The sequence below is a fragment of the Aquarana catesbeiana genome, linkage group LG06 (assembly GCF_042186555.1).
Source record: "Aquarana catesbeiana isolate 2022-GZ linkage group LG06, ASM4218655v1, whole genome shotgun sequence".
NCBI classification, from domain to species: Eukaryota; Metazoa; Chordata; class Amphibia; order Anura; family Ranidae; genus Aquarana; species Aquarana catesbeiana.
Genome location: NC_133329.1, coordinates 415,165,031 through 415,177,118, shown reverse-complemented (window position 1 = coordinate 415,177,118; position 12,088 = coordinate 415,165,031). Strand labels below are relative to the sequence as shown.

At 43.4% G+C, this 12,088-nt stretch overlaps 1 protein-coding gene across 2 annotated transcripts in view; it reads left to right on the top strand.

Annotated features, from left to right (window-relative positions):
* LOC141147311 (protein mono-ADP-ribosyltransferase PARP14-like) overlaps positions 1-11,816 on the top strand; it is a 154,213-nt gene extending 142,397 nt beyond the window's left edge. For both annotated transcript variants that reach the window (XM_073634525.1, XM_073634524.1), the window contains exon 17: positions 9,447-11,816. In XM_073634525.1, the coding sequence (XP_073490626.1) occupies positions 9,447-9,730 (284 nt within the window). In that variant the 3' untranslated portion in view covers positions 9,731-11,816. The remainder of the gene's footprint in view (positions 1-9,446) is intronic.
* The last annotated feature ends 272 nt before the right edge of the window (positions 11,817-12,088 follow it).

The window sequence follows — 12,088 nt, the reverse complement described above, 5'->3', positions numbered from 1 at the left end:
AAGGAACCCCTAGCAACCTCTGGAGGAAGCCATGAGAAAGCCTGGTTTAGAGCCTCAAAACCTAGTTACTGTATCAGGTAATAAAAGCCAGACAGAGGCCATAATCCTTCTCCATTCAATCCAGAACTGAGGTTGGGCTTTAATACCAAGAGCAATGCCGTGTACACACGGGCGGCCTTTTCGGCATCAAAGGTCCGACGGTCTTTCCGACGGACTTCCGACGGACTTTCTAATGAACGGACTTGCCTACACACGATCGCACCAAAGTCCGATGGATTCGTACGTGATGACATACACCGGACTAAAATAAGGAAGTTCGTAGACAGAAGCTGCCTTAGCGTCAGTTTTCGTCCGTCGGACTAGCATACAGACGAGCGGATTTTTCAACCGGACTCGAGTCCGTCGGAAAGATTTGAAACATGTTCCAAATCTAAAGTCAGATTTTCGACAGAAAAAGTCCGCTGAAGGTCCGATGAAGCCCACACACGGTCGGATTGTCCGCCGGACTCGGCACGTCGGACCAGTCCGGTCGAAAAGTCCGCTCGTGTGTACGCTGCACTACAGTGCCTTGCAAAAGTATTCATTAGACATATGCAATTCGTTTACATTTCCGAATTTTTCCATTTCTGGAATTTCGGAAATTCTGAAGTTCGGAAATTCTGAATTTCAGAAATTCTGAATTTTGGAAATTATGAATTTTTGAAATTCTGAATTTCATAAATTTAAACATTTGAAAATTTGAAAATTCAAGAATAAGAATGAAAATCTAAAAATTCAAAAGAATGAAAATCTGAAAATTCAAAAACCTGAAAATCTGAAATAATAACTAACTAATAATAAATATTAAATTATAGGTATTGGAATTTCCTTTCAAATTTGGCTGTTAGTGAACGTAATGAGTACGAATTTATCCGAAGTTACGAATTATCTGAAATACAATGAATGAAAGGGGAAGAAATTTAGGGACTTTCAGGAATCCATGACATGGTAGGGTCATGTGTTTCCATCCCTAGGGACTTTAAATGATATTGTGATCTGGTGAGATCACAAATATCCATCCCATATACATTCGGAGAGGAGGATATGTTGGCAAGGAAGGTGGGACTTTAAATGAAGCATCGGACAGCAAGGGAGTACTTAGATGAATAAAAAGGAATTTTATTGAAAGACTAGATATAAAAGCATAAATAGTGTTGATTGCAATGGTACAAAGATAACATGCATATACTGATTAGACTCCTGATGACAGTCCATGTACACATGTAATGACAACGGTAAACATTCAACAACATACTAAAATTGATAATAATCTCACATGATGTAAATACATTAAATTCCTCAGTTCATCTTGAAAGAAAAAAGTGTATAGAATGATACAAGTGGTGAATCTGCGGGACCTATGGCCTCATACAACCTGGAGAGGTAGACATGCATAATATCTTGAAAAATCTTGATAAATTAATAAGGACACGGCAACCGGTAGCTCTACGCGTTTCGTGGCTAATATGCCACTCGTCAGGAGCAAGCACGTGTAGATTTCTTGAAAGGAAATTCCAATACCTATAATCTAGCAGTTAGTTATTAACCACTTGAGCCCCGGACCATTATGCTGCCTAAGGACCAGAGGTCTTTTTCCAATTTGGCACTGCGTCGCTTTAACTGCTAATTGCGCGGTTATGCAATGCTGTACCCAAACGAAATTTGCGTCCTTTTCTTCCCACAAATAGAGCTTTCTTTTGATGGTATTTGATCACCTCTGCCGTTTTTATTTTTTGCGCTATAAACGGAAAAAGACCGAAAATTTTGAAAAAAAATGATATTTTCTACTTTTTGTTATTAAAAAAATCCAATAAACTACATTTTAGTCATACATTTAGGCCAAAATGTATTCGGCCACATGTCTTAAAAAAAAAATGTCAATAAGCATATATTTTTTTCATTTGCGCAAAAGTTATAGCATCTACAAACTAGGGTACATTTTCTGTAATTTACACAGCTTTTAGTTTATGACTGCCTATGTCATTTCTTGAGGTGCTAAAATGGCAGGGCAGTACAAAACCCCCCCAAATTACCCCATTTTGGAAAGTAGATACCCCAAGGAAATTGCTGAGAGGCATGTTGAACCCATTGAATATTTATTTTTTTTGTCCCAAGTGATTGAATAATGACAAAAAAAAAAAAATATTTACAAAAAGTTGTCACTAAATGATATATTGCTCACACAGGCCATGGGCCTATGTGGAATTGCACCCCAAAATACATTCAGCTGCTTCTCCTGAGTATGGGGATACCACATGTGTGGGACTTTTTGGGAGCTTAGCCGCGTACGGGGCCCCGAAAACCAATCACTGCCTTCAGGATTTCTAAGGGTGTAAATTTTTGATTTCACTCTTCACTGCCTATCACAGTTTCGGAGGCCATGGAATGCCCAGGTGGCACAAAACCCCCCCAAATGACCCCATTTTGGAAAGTAGACACCCCAAGCTATTTGCTGAGAGGCATGGTGAGTATTTTGCAGCTCTCATTTGTTTTTGAAAATGAAGAAAGACAAGAAAAAACTTTTTTTTTTTTCTTTTTTCAATTTTCAAAACTTTGTGACAAAAAGTGAGGTCTGCAAAATACTCACTATACCTCTCAGCAAATAGCTTGGGGTGTCAACTTTCCAAAATTGGGTCATTTGGGGGGGTTTTGTGCCACCTGGGCTTTCCATGGCCTCCGAAACTGTGATAGGCAGTGAAGAGTGAAATCAAAAATTCACGCCCTTAGAAAGCCTGAAGGCGGCGCTTGGTTTTCGGGGTCCCGTACGCGGCTAGGCTCCCAAAAAGTCTCACACATGTGGTATCCCCATACTCAGGAGAAGCAGCAGAATGTATTTTGGGGTGTAATTTCACATATTCCCATGGCATGTTTGAGCAATATATCATTTAGTGACAACTTTGTGCAAAAAAAAAAAAAAATTGTCTCTTTCCCGCAACTTGTGTCACAATATAAAATATTCCATGGACTCGACATGCCTCTCAGCAAATAGCTTGGGGTGTCTACTTTCCAAAATGGGGTCATTTGGGGGGGTTTTGAACTGTCCTGGCATTTTATGCACAACATTTAGAAGCTTATGTCACACATCACCCACTCTTCTAACCACTTGAATACAAACCCTTTCTGACACTTTTTGTTTACATGAAAAAGTTTTTTTTTTTTGCAAAACAATTACTTTGAACCCCCAAACATTATATATTTTTTTAAAGCAAATGCCCTACAGATTAAAATGGTGGGTGTTTCATTTTTTTTTTCACACAGTATTTGCACAGCGATTTTTCAAACGCATTTTTTGGGGAAAAAACACACTTTTTTAAATTTTAATGCACTAAAACACACTATATTGCCCAAATGTTTGATGAAATAAAAAAGATGATCTTAGGCCGAGTACATGGATACCAAACATGACATGCTTTAAAATTGCGCACAAACGTGCAGTGGCAACAAAATAAATACATTTTTAAAAGCCTTTAAAAGCCTTTACAGGTTACCACTTTAGATTTACAGAGGAGGTCTACTGCAAAAATTACTGCCCTCGATCTGACCTTCGCGGTGACACCTCACATGCATGGTGCAATTGCTGTTTACGTTTGACGACAGACCGCTGCTTGCGTTCGCCTTAGCGCGAGAGCAGGGGGCGACAGGGGTGCTTTTTTTTTTTCTTTATTATTTTTTTTGCTTTTTTTTAAACTGTTCCTTTCATTTTTTTTTTTTTTAATAATTTTTTTTGTTATCTCGGGGAATGTAAATATCCCCTATCATAGCAATAGGTAGTGACAGGTACTCTTTTTTGAAAAAATTGGGGTCTATTAGACCCTAGATCTCTCCTCTGCCCTCAAAGCATCTGACCACACCAAGATCGGTGTGATAAAATGCTTCCCCAATTTCCCAATGGCGCTATTTACATCCGGCGAAATCTAAGTCATAAAATGCTCGTAGCTTCCGGTTTCTTAGGCCATAGAGATGTTTGGAGCCACTCTGGTCTGATCAGCTCTATGGTCAGCTGGCTGAATCACCGGCTGCATTCTCAGATTCCCTGTTGAGACAGGAGAGCCAGAGAAAAACACGGAAGACGGTGGGGGGGGGGCTTTCCCTCCCACGGCTTGTAAAAGCAGTCTAGAGGCTAATTAGCCACTAGGATTGCTTTTACATGAAAGCCGACCGCTGGCTGAAAAGAATGATACCAAGATGATACCTAAACCTGCAGGCATCATTCTGGTATAACCACTCAAAGTCGTGAATGGCGTACCTGAAGACAAAAAAATGGTTAACAATAAAGCACAGTAAACGGTAAAGTATAAATAATTACATAACTGAAAAACAAACATGATAAAACATAATAACAATAAAACATTGCAGAATAGAATACAGTAAAAAAGAGCAGAACAATAGAGAGAGAATAGAGAGAGAGAGAGAGAATAGAGAGAGAGAGAACAATAAAACGACAACTATTTTTTTTATTTTATATATATATTTTTTTTTACACTTTTTTTGTAACTGTAACTTTTATAACGGTAACCGGTTCCAGGTTCGGGTCTCTCAAAATGCGATGGCATCTTGGGAGACCCTGTGAAAGTGTGCCTAGTCTGTGCAATGCTGTACCCTACGCTAATACTCAACTAGTGAATGGTAGTGTTCAAAACATTCACCAATGCAAAGACCAGGATTGTCAGGACAGGAGGGACAATAATAGCGGGTGTCACGCCTATATCCGCGCTTGCTGCAGACACGACATCTTTTTTGGGGGTTCGTTGGGTAGGGGTACTCGGGAGGACATAAAGAAAATGCCTCTCATGCAGCCGACTGCATTTGGTTGGGGATGTGAATGGGGGAAGTACGGGCGCTGCAGAAGTGGTAGGTTCCCAATTAGGATTGGCGAATGCAGCAGGAAGGGCATTATGGGCACGACGGGCCTGTGTTCATCTTCTTGGTGGCAGCGGGACACTACTTGTGCTTGCCACCTCACCAGCTTGAACTGCACTTATGGGACTCGCCACGTCACCAAGTGTTACTGCAGTGCTGGTTTGACTACGACCGGGGTGTACTAGGCCGCTGGCGCTTGCCAGTTCAATAAAAAGCTACCAAAAAAACTGTTAGCGATCGCAGGGATCAGGCCTGACTCTGCGAACGCTGCAGTTATGCGTTTAGTGTTTTGTAAGTGACAGTGATCGATCGATACTGCACTTGGGTGGGCTGGGCTGGGCCGGGCGGAGGGGCAAAACGCAGGTGCTAGCAGGTATCTGGGCCTGATCCCGCTAACACTGCGTTTTTGGGAACCCTAAACTGCTGGGGACGCTAGTATAGATCTGATCGGATCAGATATTGATGCGTTCAGATACTATACCACTAAGGGAGGCGTATGCTGTGTGCGTGGGTGTTAGCGGTACTGGTGCTAATCTGACGCTGCCTGGGGCGATGCATATCACCGCCGGGCGATCGGGGGGCTAAACCTTTATTCGGTAATAAACGGCGGGTCCCCTGACACTATAAAAAATAAACAAACTAACCAGCGTCACCCGTAACAGTTATACGGTGATCAGTGGTGAAAGGGTTAACTAGGGGGCAATCAAGGGGTTAAAACATTTATTCGGTAGTATATGGGGGTCCCTGTCGCTATAAAACGCTGATGGCGAACCTAAATATTTAGGTCCCTAACTAGCGTCACCAGCGACACTAATACAGCGATCAGAAAAATGATCGCTTAGCGACACCGGTGAGGGGGGGTGATCAAGGGGTTAAAACTCTATTGGGGGGGTTAGGGGGGTATCCTAGACCTACAGGGGGTAATACTAACTGTCCCAACACTGTAACTGTCACAAACGGACACCTAGCAGTAATCAGAAAAAAAAAAAAAACTGCTGGTGTCAGTTTGTGACAGGGGGGGGGGGGGGGTGATTGGGGGGGGATCGGTGGGGGGGATCGGGGGTGTTTAGTATGCCTGGCATGTTCTACTGTGTGTGTGTGTGTTGTGCACTGACATACCTGTCTTCTCTCCTCGGGCCGGAACGGAAATTACCGAGCCGAGGGGAGATGACATCATTTCCTTTGCTGCTGTTTAGCATACAGCAGCAAAGGAATGATGTTATTGGCCGGCGGCGATTGCGAGGGGGGGCCACGAACGGATGGCCTCCCCCTCACCTCTGATCGCCGCTGGACAAAAGACGACCGCCTCGGGCACCGGGGGGGGGTCTGATCGGACCCCCCACCTGCGGAAGGCAAATCACGTATATGTACGTGATTTTGCCTGTCCGTACCACCTTGCCGACGTAAATCGGCGTGAGGCGGTCGTCAAGTGGTTAATTCAAATGTTACTGATTTTCTTTCTTTTATTCAGATTTTCGAATTTTTGGATTTTCGAATTTTTGAAGTTTCGAAAACTCCAAAATTAGAAAATTCGAAAATTCAGAAATTCAAAAGTTAGAAATTTCGAAAATTCTAAAATTCGAAAAATTTGAAAATTCGGAAATTTGGAAATTTTCGAATTTCCAAAAAAACTAATGGAACAAAAATGAAAACAAACAAATTTTTTGTCAGTGCACATGTCTAGTATTCACCCCCCCTTGGCAACAAACAACAAATAGGACAACATGACAGAAAAAGTCAATGTGCATAACTATTCACCCCCCTAAAGTCAATACTTTGTAGAGACACCTTTTGTGGCTATCACAGCTCCAAGTCGCTTTGGATAAGTCTCTATGACTTGCCACATCTTACCACTGGGATTTTTGCCCATTCCTCCTTACAAAACTGCTCCAGCTCCTTAAAGTTGGATGGTTTGCGCTTGTGAACAGCAATCTTTAAGACCCCTTTCACACTGGGGCACTTTGCAGGCGATACAGCGCTAAAAATAGCGCCTGCAAAGTGCCCTGAAAGGGCTTTCACACTGCAGCGATGCGCTGGCAGGACGGTAAAAAAAGTCCTGCTAGCAGCATCTTTGGAGCAGTGAAGGAGCGGAGTTTATACACCGCTCCTTCACAGTTCCTATCCATTAAAATCAATGGGGCAGTGTTGCTATCCCGCCGGCATAGCGCTGCTGCAGCAGCTCTTTGAGGTGGTTTGAACCCTTTCTCGGCCGCTAGCAGGGAGTAAAACCTCCCCTGATAGCGGTCGAATACCGCAGCTAAAACGACGGTAAAGCAGCGCTAAAAATAGCAACGTTTTTCTGCTGAAGCCGCCCCAGTGTGAAAGGGGCCTAAGTCTGACCACAGATTTTCTATTGGATTGAGGTCTGGGCTTTGACTAGGCCATTCCAACACATTTACATGTTTCCCCTTAAGCCACTCAAGTGTTGCTTTAGCAGTGTGTTTGGGGTCATTGTCCTGCTGGAACGTGAACCTCCGTCCTAGCCTTAAATCACACACAGAGTGCTACAGGTTTTGCTCAAGAATATCCCTGTATATAGCACCATTCATCTTTCCCTCAACTCTGACCAGTTTCCCAGTCCCGACTGTTGAAAAACATCCCCACAGCATGATGCTGCCACCACCATGTTTCACAGTGGGGATGGTGTTCTTTGGGTCATGTGATGTGTTGGGTTTGCGCCAGACAGCGTTTTCTTTGATGGCCAAAAAGTTCAATTTTAGTCTCATCAGACCAGAGCACCTTCCTCCATACATTTTGGGAGTCTCCCACATTCCTTTTCGCAAACTCAAAATGTGCCATTTTGATTTTTGCTAAAAGTAATGGCTTTCTTCTGGCCACTCGGCCATAAATCCCAACTCTATGGAGCGTACGGCTTATTGTGGTCCTATGTACAGATACTCCAGTCTCTGCTGTGGAACTCTGCAGCTCCTCCAGGGTTACCTTAGGTCTCTGTGCTCCTCTCTGATTAATGCCCTCCTTGTCCGGTTCGTGAGTTTTGGTGTGCGGCCGTCTCTTGGCAGGTTTGCTGTTGTGCCATGTTCTTTCCATTTGGTTATGATAGATTTGATGGGGCTCCTAGGGATCATCAAAGATTTGGATATTTTTTTATAACCCAACCCTGACTTGTAGTTCTCAACAACATTGTCCCTTAGTTGTTTGGAGAGTTCCTTGGTCTTCATGGCAGTGTTTGGTTAGTGGTGCCTCTTGCTTAGGTGTTGCAGCCTCTGGGGCCTTTAAAAAAGGCATTAATCGGAGAGGCAGTACAGAGACCTAAAGTAACCCTGGAGGAACTGCAGAGTTCCACAGCACAGACTGGAGTATCTGTACATAGGACGACAATAAGCCGTACGCTCCATAGAGTTGGGTTTTTATGGCAGAGTGGCCAGAAGAAAGCCATTACTTTCAGCAAAAAACAAAATGGCATGTTTTGAGTTTGTGGAAAGCCATGTGGGAGACTCCCAAAATGTATGGAGGAAGGTGCTCTGGTCTGATGAGACTAAAATTGAACTTTTTGGCCATCAAAGAAAATGCTATGTCTGGAGCAAACCCAACACATCACATCACCCAAAGAACACCACCCCCACCATGAAACATAGTGGTGGCAGCATCATGCTGTGGGGATCTCTTTCAGCAGTCGGGACGGGAAACTGGTCAGAGGGAAAGGGCTAATTGTCGTCCTATGTACAGATACTCCAGTCTCTGCTGTGGAACTCTGCAGCTCCTCCAGGGTTACCTTAGGTCTCTGTGCTGCTTCTCTGATTAATGCCCTCCTTGCCCGGTCCGTGAGTTTTGGTGTGTGGCCATCTCTTGGCAGGTTTGCTGTTGTGCCATGTTCTTTCCATTTGGTTATGATAGATTTGATGGTGCTCCTAGGGATCATCAAAGATTTGGATATTTTTTTATAACCTAACCCTGACTTGTACTTCCCAACAACATTGTCCCTTACTTGTTTGGAGAGTTCCTTGGTCTTCATGGCAGTGTTTGGTTAGTGGTGCCTCCTGCTTAGGTGTTGCAGCCTCTGGGGCCTTTCACAAAGGTGTGTCTATGTAATAAAAGATCATGTAACACTTAGATTGCACACAGGTGGACATCATTTTACTAATTATGTGACTTCTGAAGGTAATTGGTTGCACCAGAGCTTTTTATGGGCTTCATAACAAAGGGGGTGAATACATACGCACATGCCAATTATCAGTTTTTTATTTCTGAAAAATAGTTTTATGTATATATTTTTCAAATTTTACTTCACCAACTTAGACTATTGTGTTCTGATCATCACATATAATTCAGATTAAAAAAAAATTGAACTAAAGGCTGTAATGTAACAAAATAGGTAAAAAGCCAAGGTGTGGGGGGGGGGGGGTGAATACTTTTGCAAGGCACTGTAGCATCAAGTACAGTACAGCTGGGCTCTTCCTTATCACATCCGGTGTGGTGTGTATTAGTGTCGTCTTGTTTCACTGTCACCTCCAGACCTTCTCTCCTGCTGCACCTCTTCTCTGGAACTCTCCCATATTAATGTGTGACGTGTCTTTCTTTTCACACAGGTACTGCTTTTGGAAATGGCACATATTTTGCAATCAGTGCAAATTATTCTGCTAGGTACGCCAAACCGGATGGAAATGCACATGGACACGTGTACCTGGCCCGCGTTCTCACCGGACTCTACTGTGCAGGACTTAAAGGGATGATAACACCTCCAGCCAAAAACGCAGCCAACCCCACCGACCTTTATGACAGCGTGACGGATGACGTCCAGAAACCTGCAATGTTTGTGATATTTAATGACATCCAGGCCTACCCCGAATATCACATCATCTTCCAGGGATGATCTATGACTGTGACCAGGGATCACACAATTCTCCAGGACAGAGACTCCTGAAAATCCCTGTATTTGTGTCACTTGGTCGGATCGGGATATAATATTGTCAGAGCGTGGCTCCATCACTTGTCTACAGCAGCCATAAAACACTGCTAAATAATTCCAGAGGAAACAAGCACACAGGAACTCATCAGTGAAGGATCAGAGAGTGAGGAGGAGGGGAATGTCCTAGCCTCCCATTGTCTATATTCTCTGGGCTCTTCATGGATCATTGCTCCACAACTTCTCATGTGCTGCACTTATTCTCTGGAACTCTGATCTTCACTCACTGAGCCTCAGACGGGGAGAGCCGACTGCTTCTGGCGGGGGGGTGGAGAACAATCAAGGTTGTCCCCTATGGTATCACCAGTTACATACTGTATTTACAATAATAGTGTATTAAAGGTGACATGGTGGTTCAGAAGAACTTCATCCTCCTTTGGATACCATGTGACTACACAGCACCACCTCCATGTTCCCAATAATGACGATAAAGACTGCACGGAGGAACCATGATGGTCCATCAGTCTTCCATAGAATAGTCATGGTTGGGGTTGTCTCTTCTCCCAGAAAATCCAAGCCTTATCAGTGAGATGGTTCACCATCAATTGATGGCAACAGCAAATAAAGTGCTATTTAGTTGGTTGGTGCTGTGACCACACATTGCTCTATGGGGCCAATAGATGAGGCTCTGGTGGAGGTTCTCTCACCCTCTCAGCTCCACCCATCACTTGGAAAACCAGTGACTCCGCCCTCTGGCCTCTGACCTCTCACAGCTTATACCATCTCCTCAATCTACTGAGATGTTTCCATCCTCCACACTTTATGGACAAACATCGTACACACATAACCTTTTCCATCTTTTGCAGTGCAACAGTCTTGGAAATTTTATAGAAAGGCAACTCCTATCCTCATACCGATCAGCGGTTCCAGATAATAATAATGGCTGCAGTAGGGAACAGACACAACAAGATACACTCAGCATCTTTCCAAATCACTCTTCTGTTTATTTGGCATATCTTGAGTTTTCTATAACCATGATTACATCAGTATCACATTGATATTATAATTGTACTTTTACAGTAACAAGGGGCGTTACATAGTTACATAGTAGGTGAGGTCCAAAAAAGACACAAGTCCATCAAGTCCAACCTATGTGTGTGATTATGTGTCAGTATTACATTACATATCCCTGTATGTTGTGGTCATTCAGGTGATTATCTAATAGTTTCTTGAAGCTATCAATGCTCCCCGCTGAGACCACCGCCTGTGGAAGGGAATTCCACATCCTTGCCGCTCTTACAGTAAGGAACATAGGCAGGCCATCTTCTTATCAGACACTAAAGAATAATAAAAAATGTAATTAGAACATTATTAGTGCCGAGTGCAGAATATAAGCAAAGCATACAGAATATAATACGGGTTTATACAGAATGTAACATTTCTTTCACACAATACACATAATAAGTGTCCTTGTGATTAATATTTCCATGGAACCTCAGGGAAGACTATCAATGTTTTGAAGTGCAATTATTATTTGTGTCCTTCAGGGTCTGTTCACACTACAAACTTTACTTCAACACGGACAGTTTTAGGCCTTAAGATGCATTGCAGCCGGCTGCATTAGCAAGTCCATTCATAATAACCAATGGGCTGTAACCTACCTCAACACAGGAACATTTCTGGCATGTGGCGTTTTGTATCACAACATACATGTGCTGCGGTGCATTGGGGAGCCATTAAAACCCAACACATGCATGCCATGTTACTACAATGTACTGGTGTGTCTGAGTCCTAAGAGTAAATATGAAGTCTCCATACTGCTGGCCATTGGGGTCTTATTTATAAAACTATTGGGAAAGGTAGGTGATGGAGGGGGTGGGGGGTGGATCCAGACAGGTCCTATGAGCCAATCACATTACAACGTTCATTCTTCACCCATCGATTTTGGGTGCAGGTCTGATGTTTGATTGGTTGCCTGAAATGGATCTTCCTATATATGGCACTTTAGTCTGTTACAATGTAAAAATGTAAATGAATAAAAATGGTTACAATGTTGTGTTTTCAGATTATTTCATTTCATTGGCTCCCGCTGCTGTCAATCAAATCCAATGACGCGGGGGGCGGGGCCGAGTCCAGCATTCTGAGTCTATAGACGCAAATGATGGACTCGGGAGCGCGCCCGCAAGGTAACCCCTCCGGGGAAGCGCCTCTCCGGGGGGGTTATCAGATGTGGGGAGGAGCCGGGGGACCCCAGAAGAGAAGGTTCGGGGCCACTCTGTGCAAAACGAGCTGCACAGTGGAGGTAAGTGTGACATGTTTGTTATT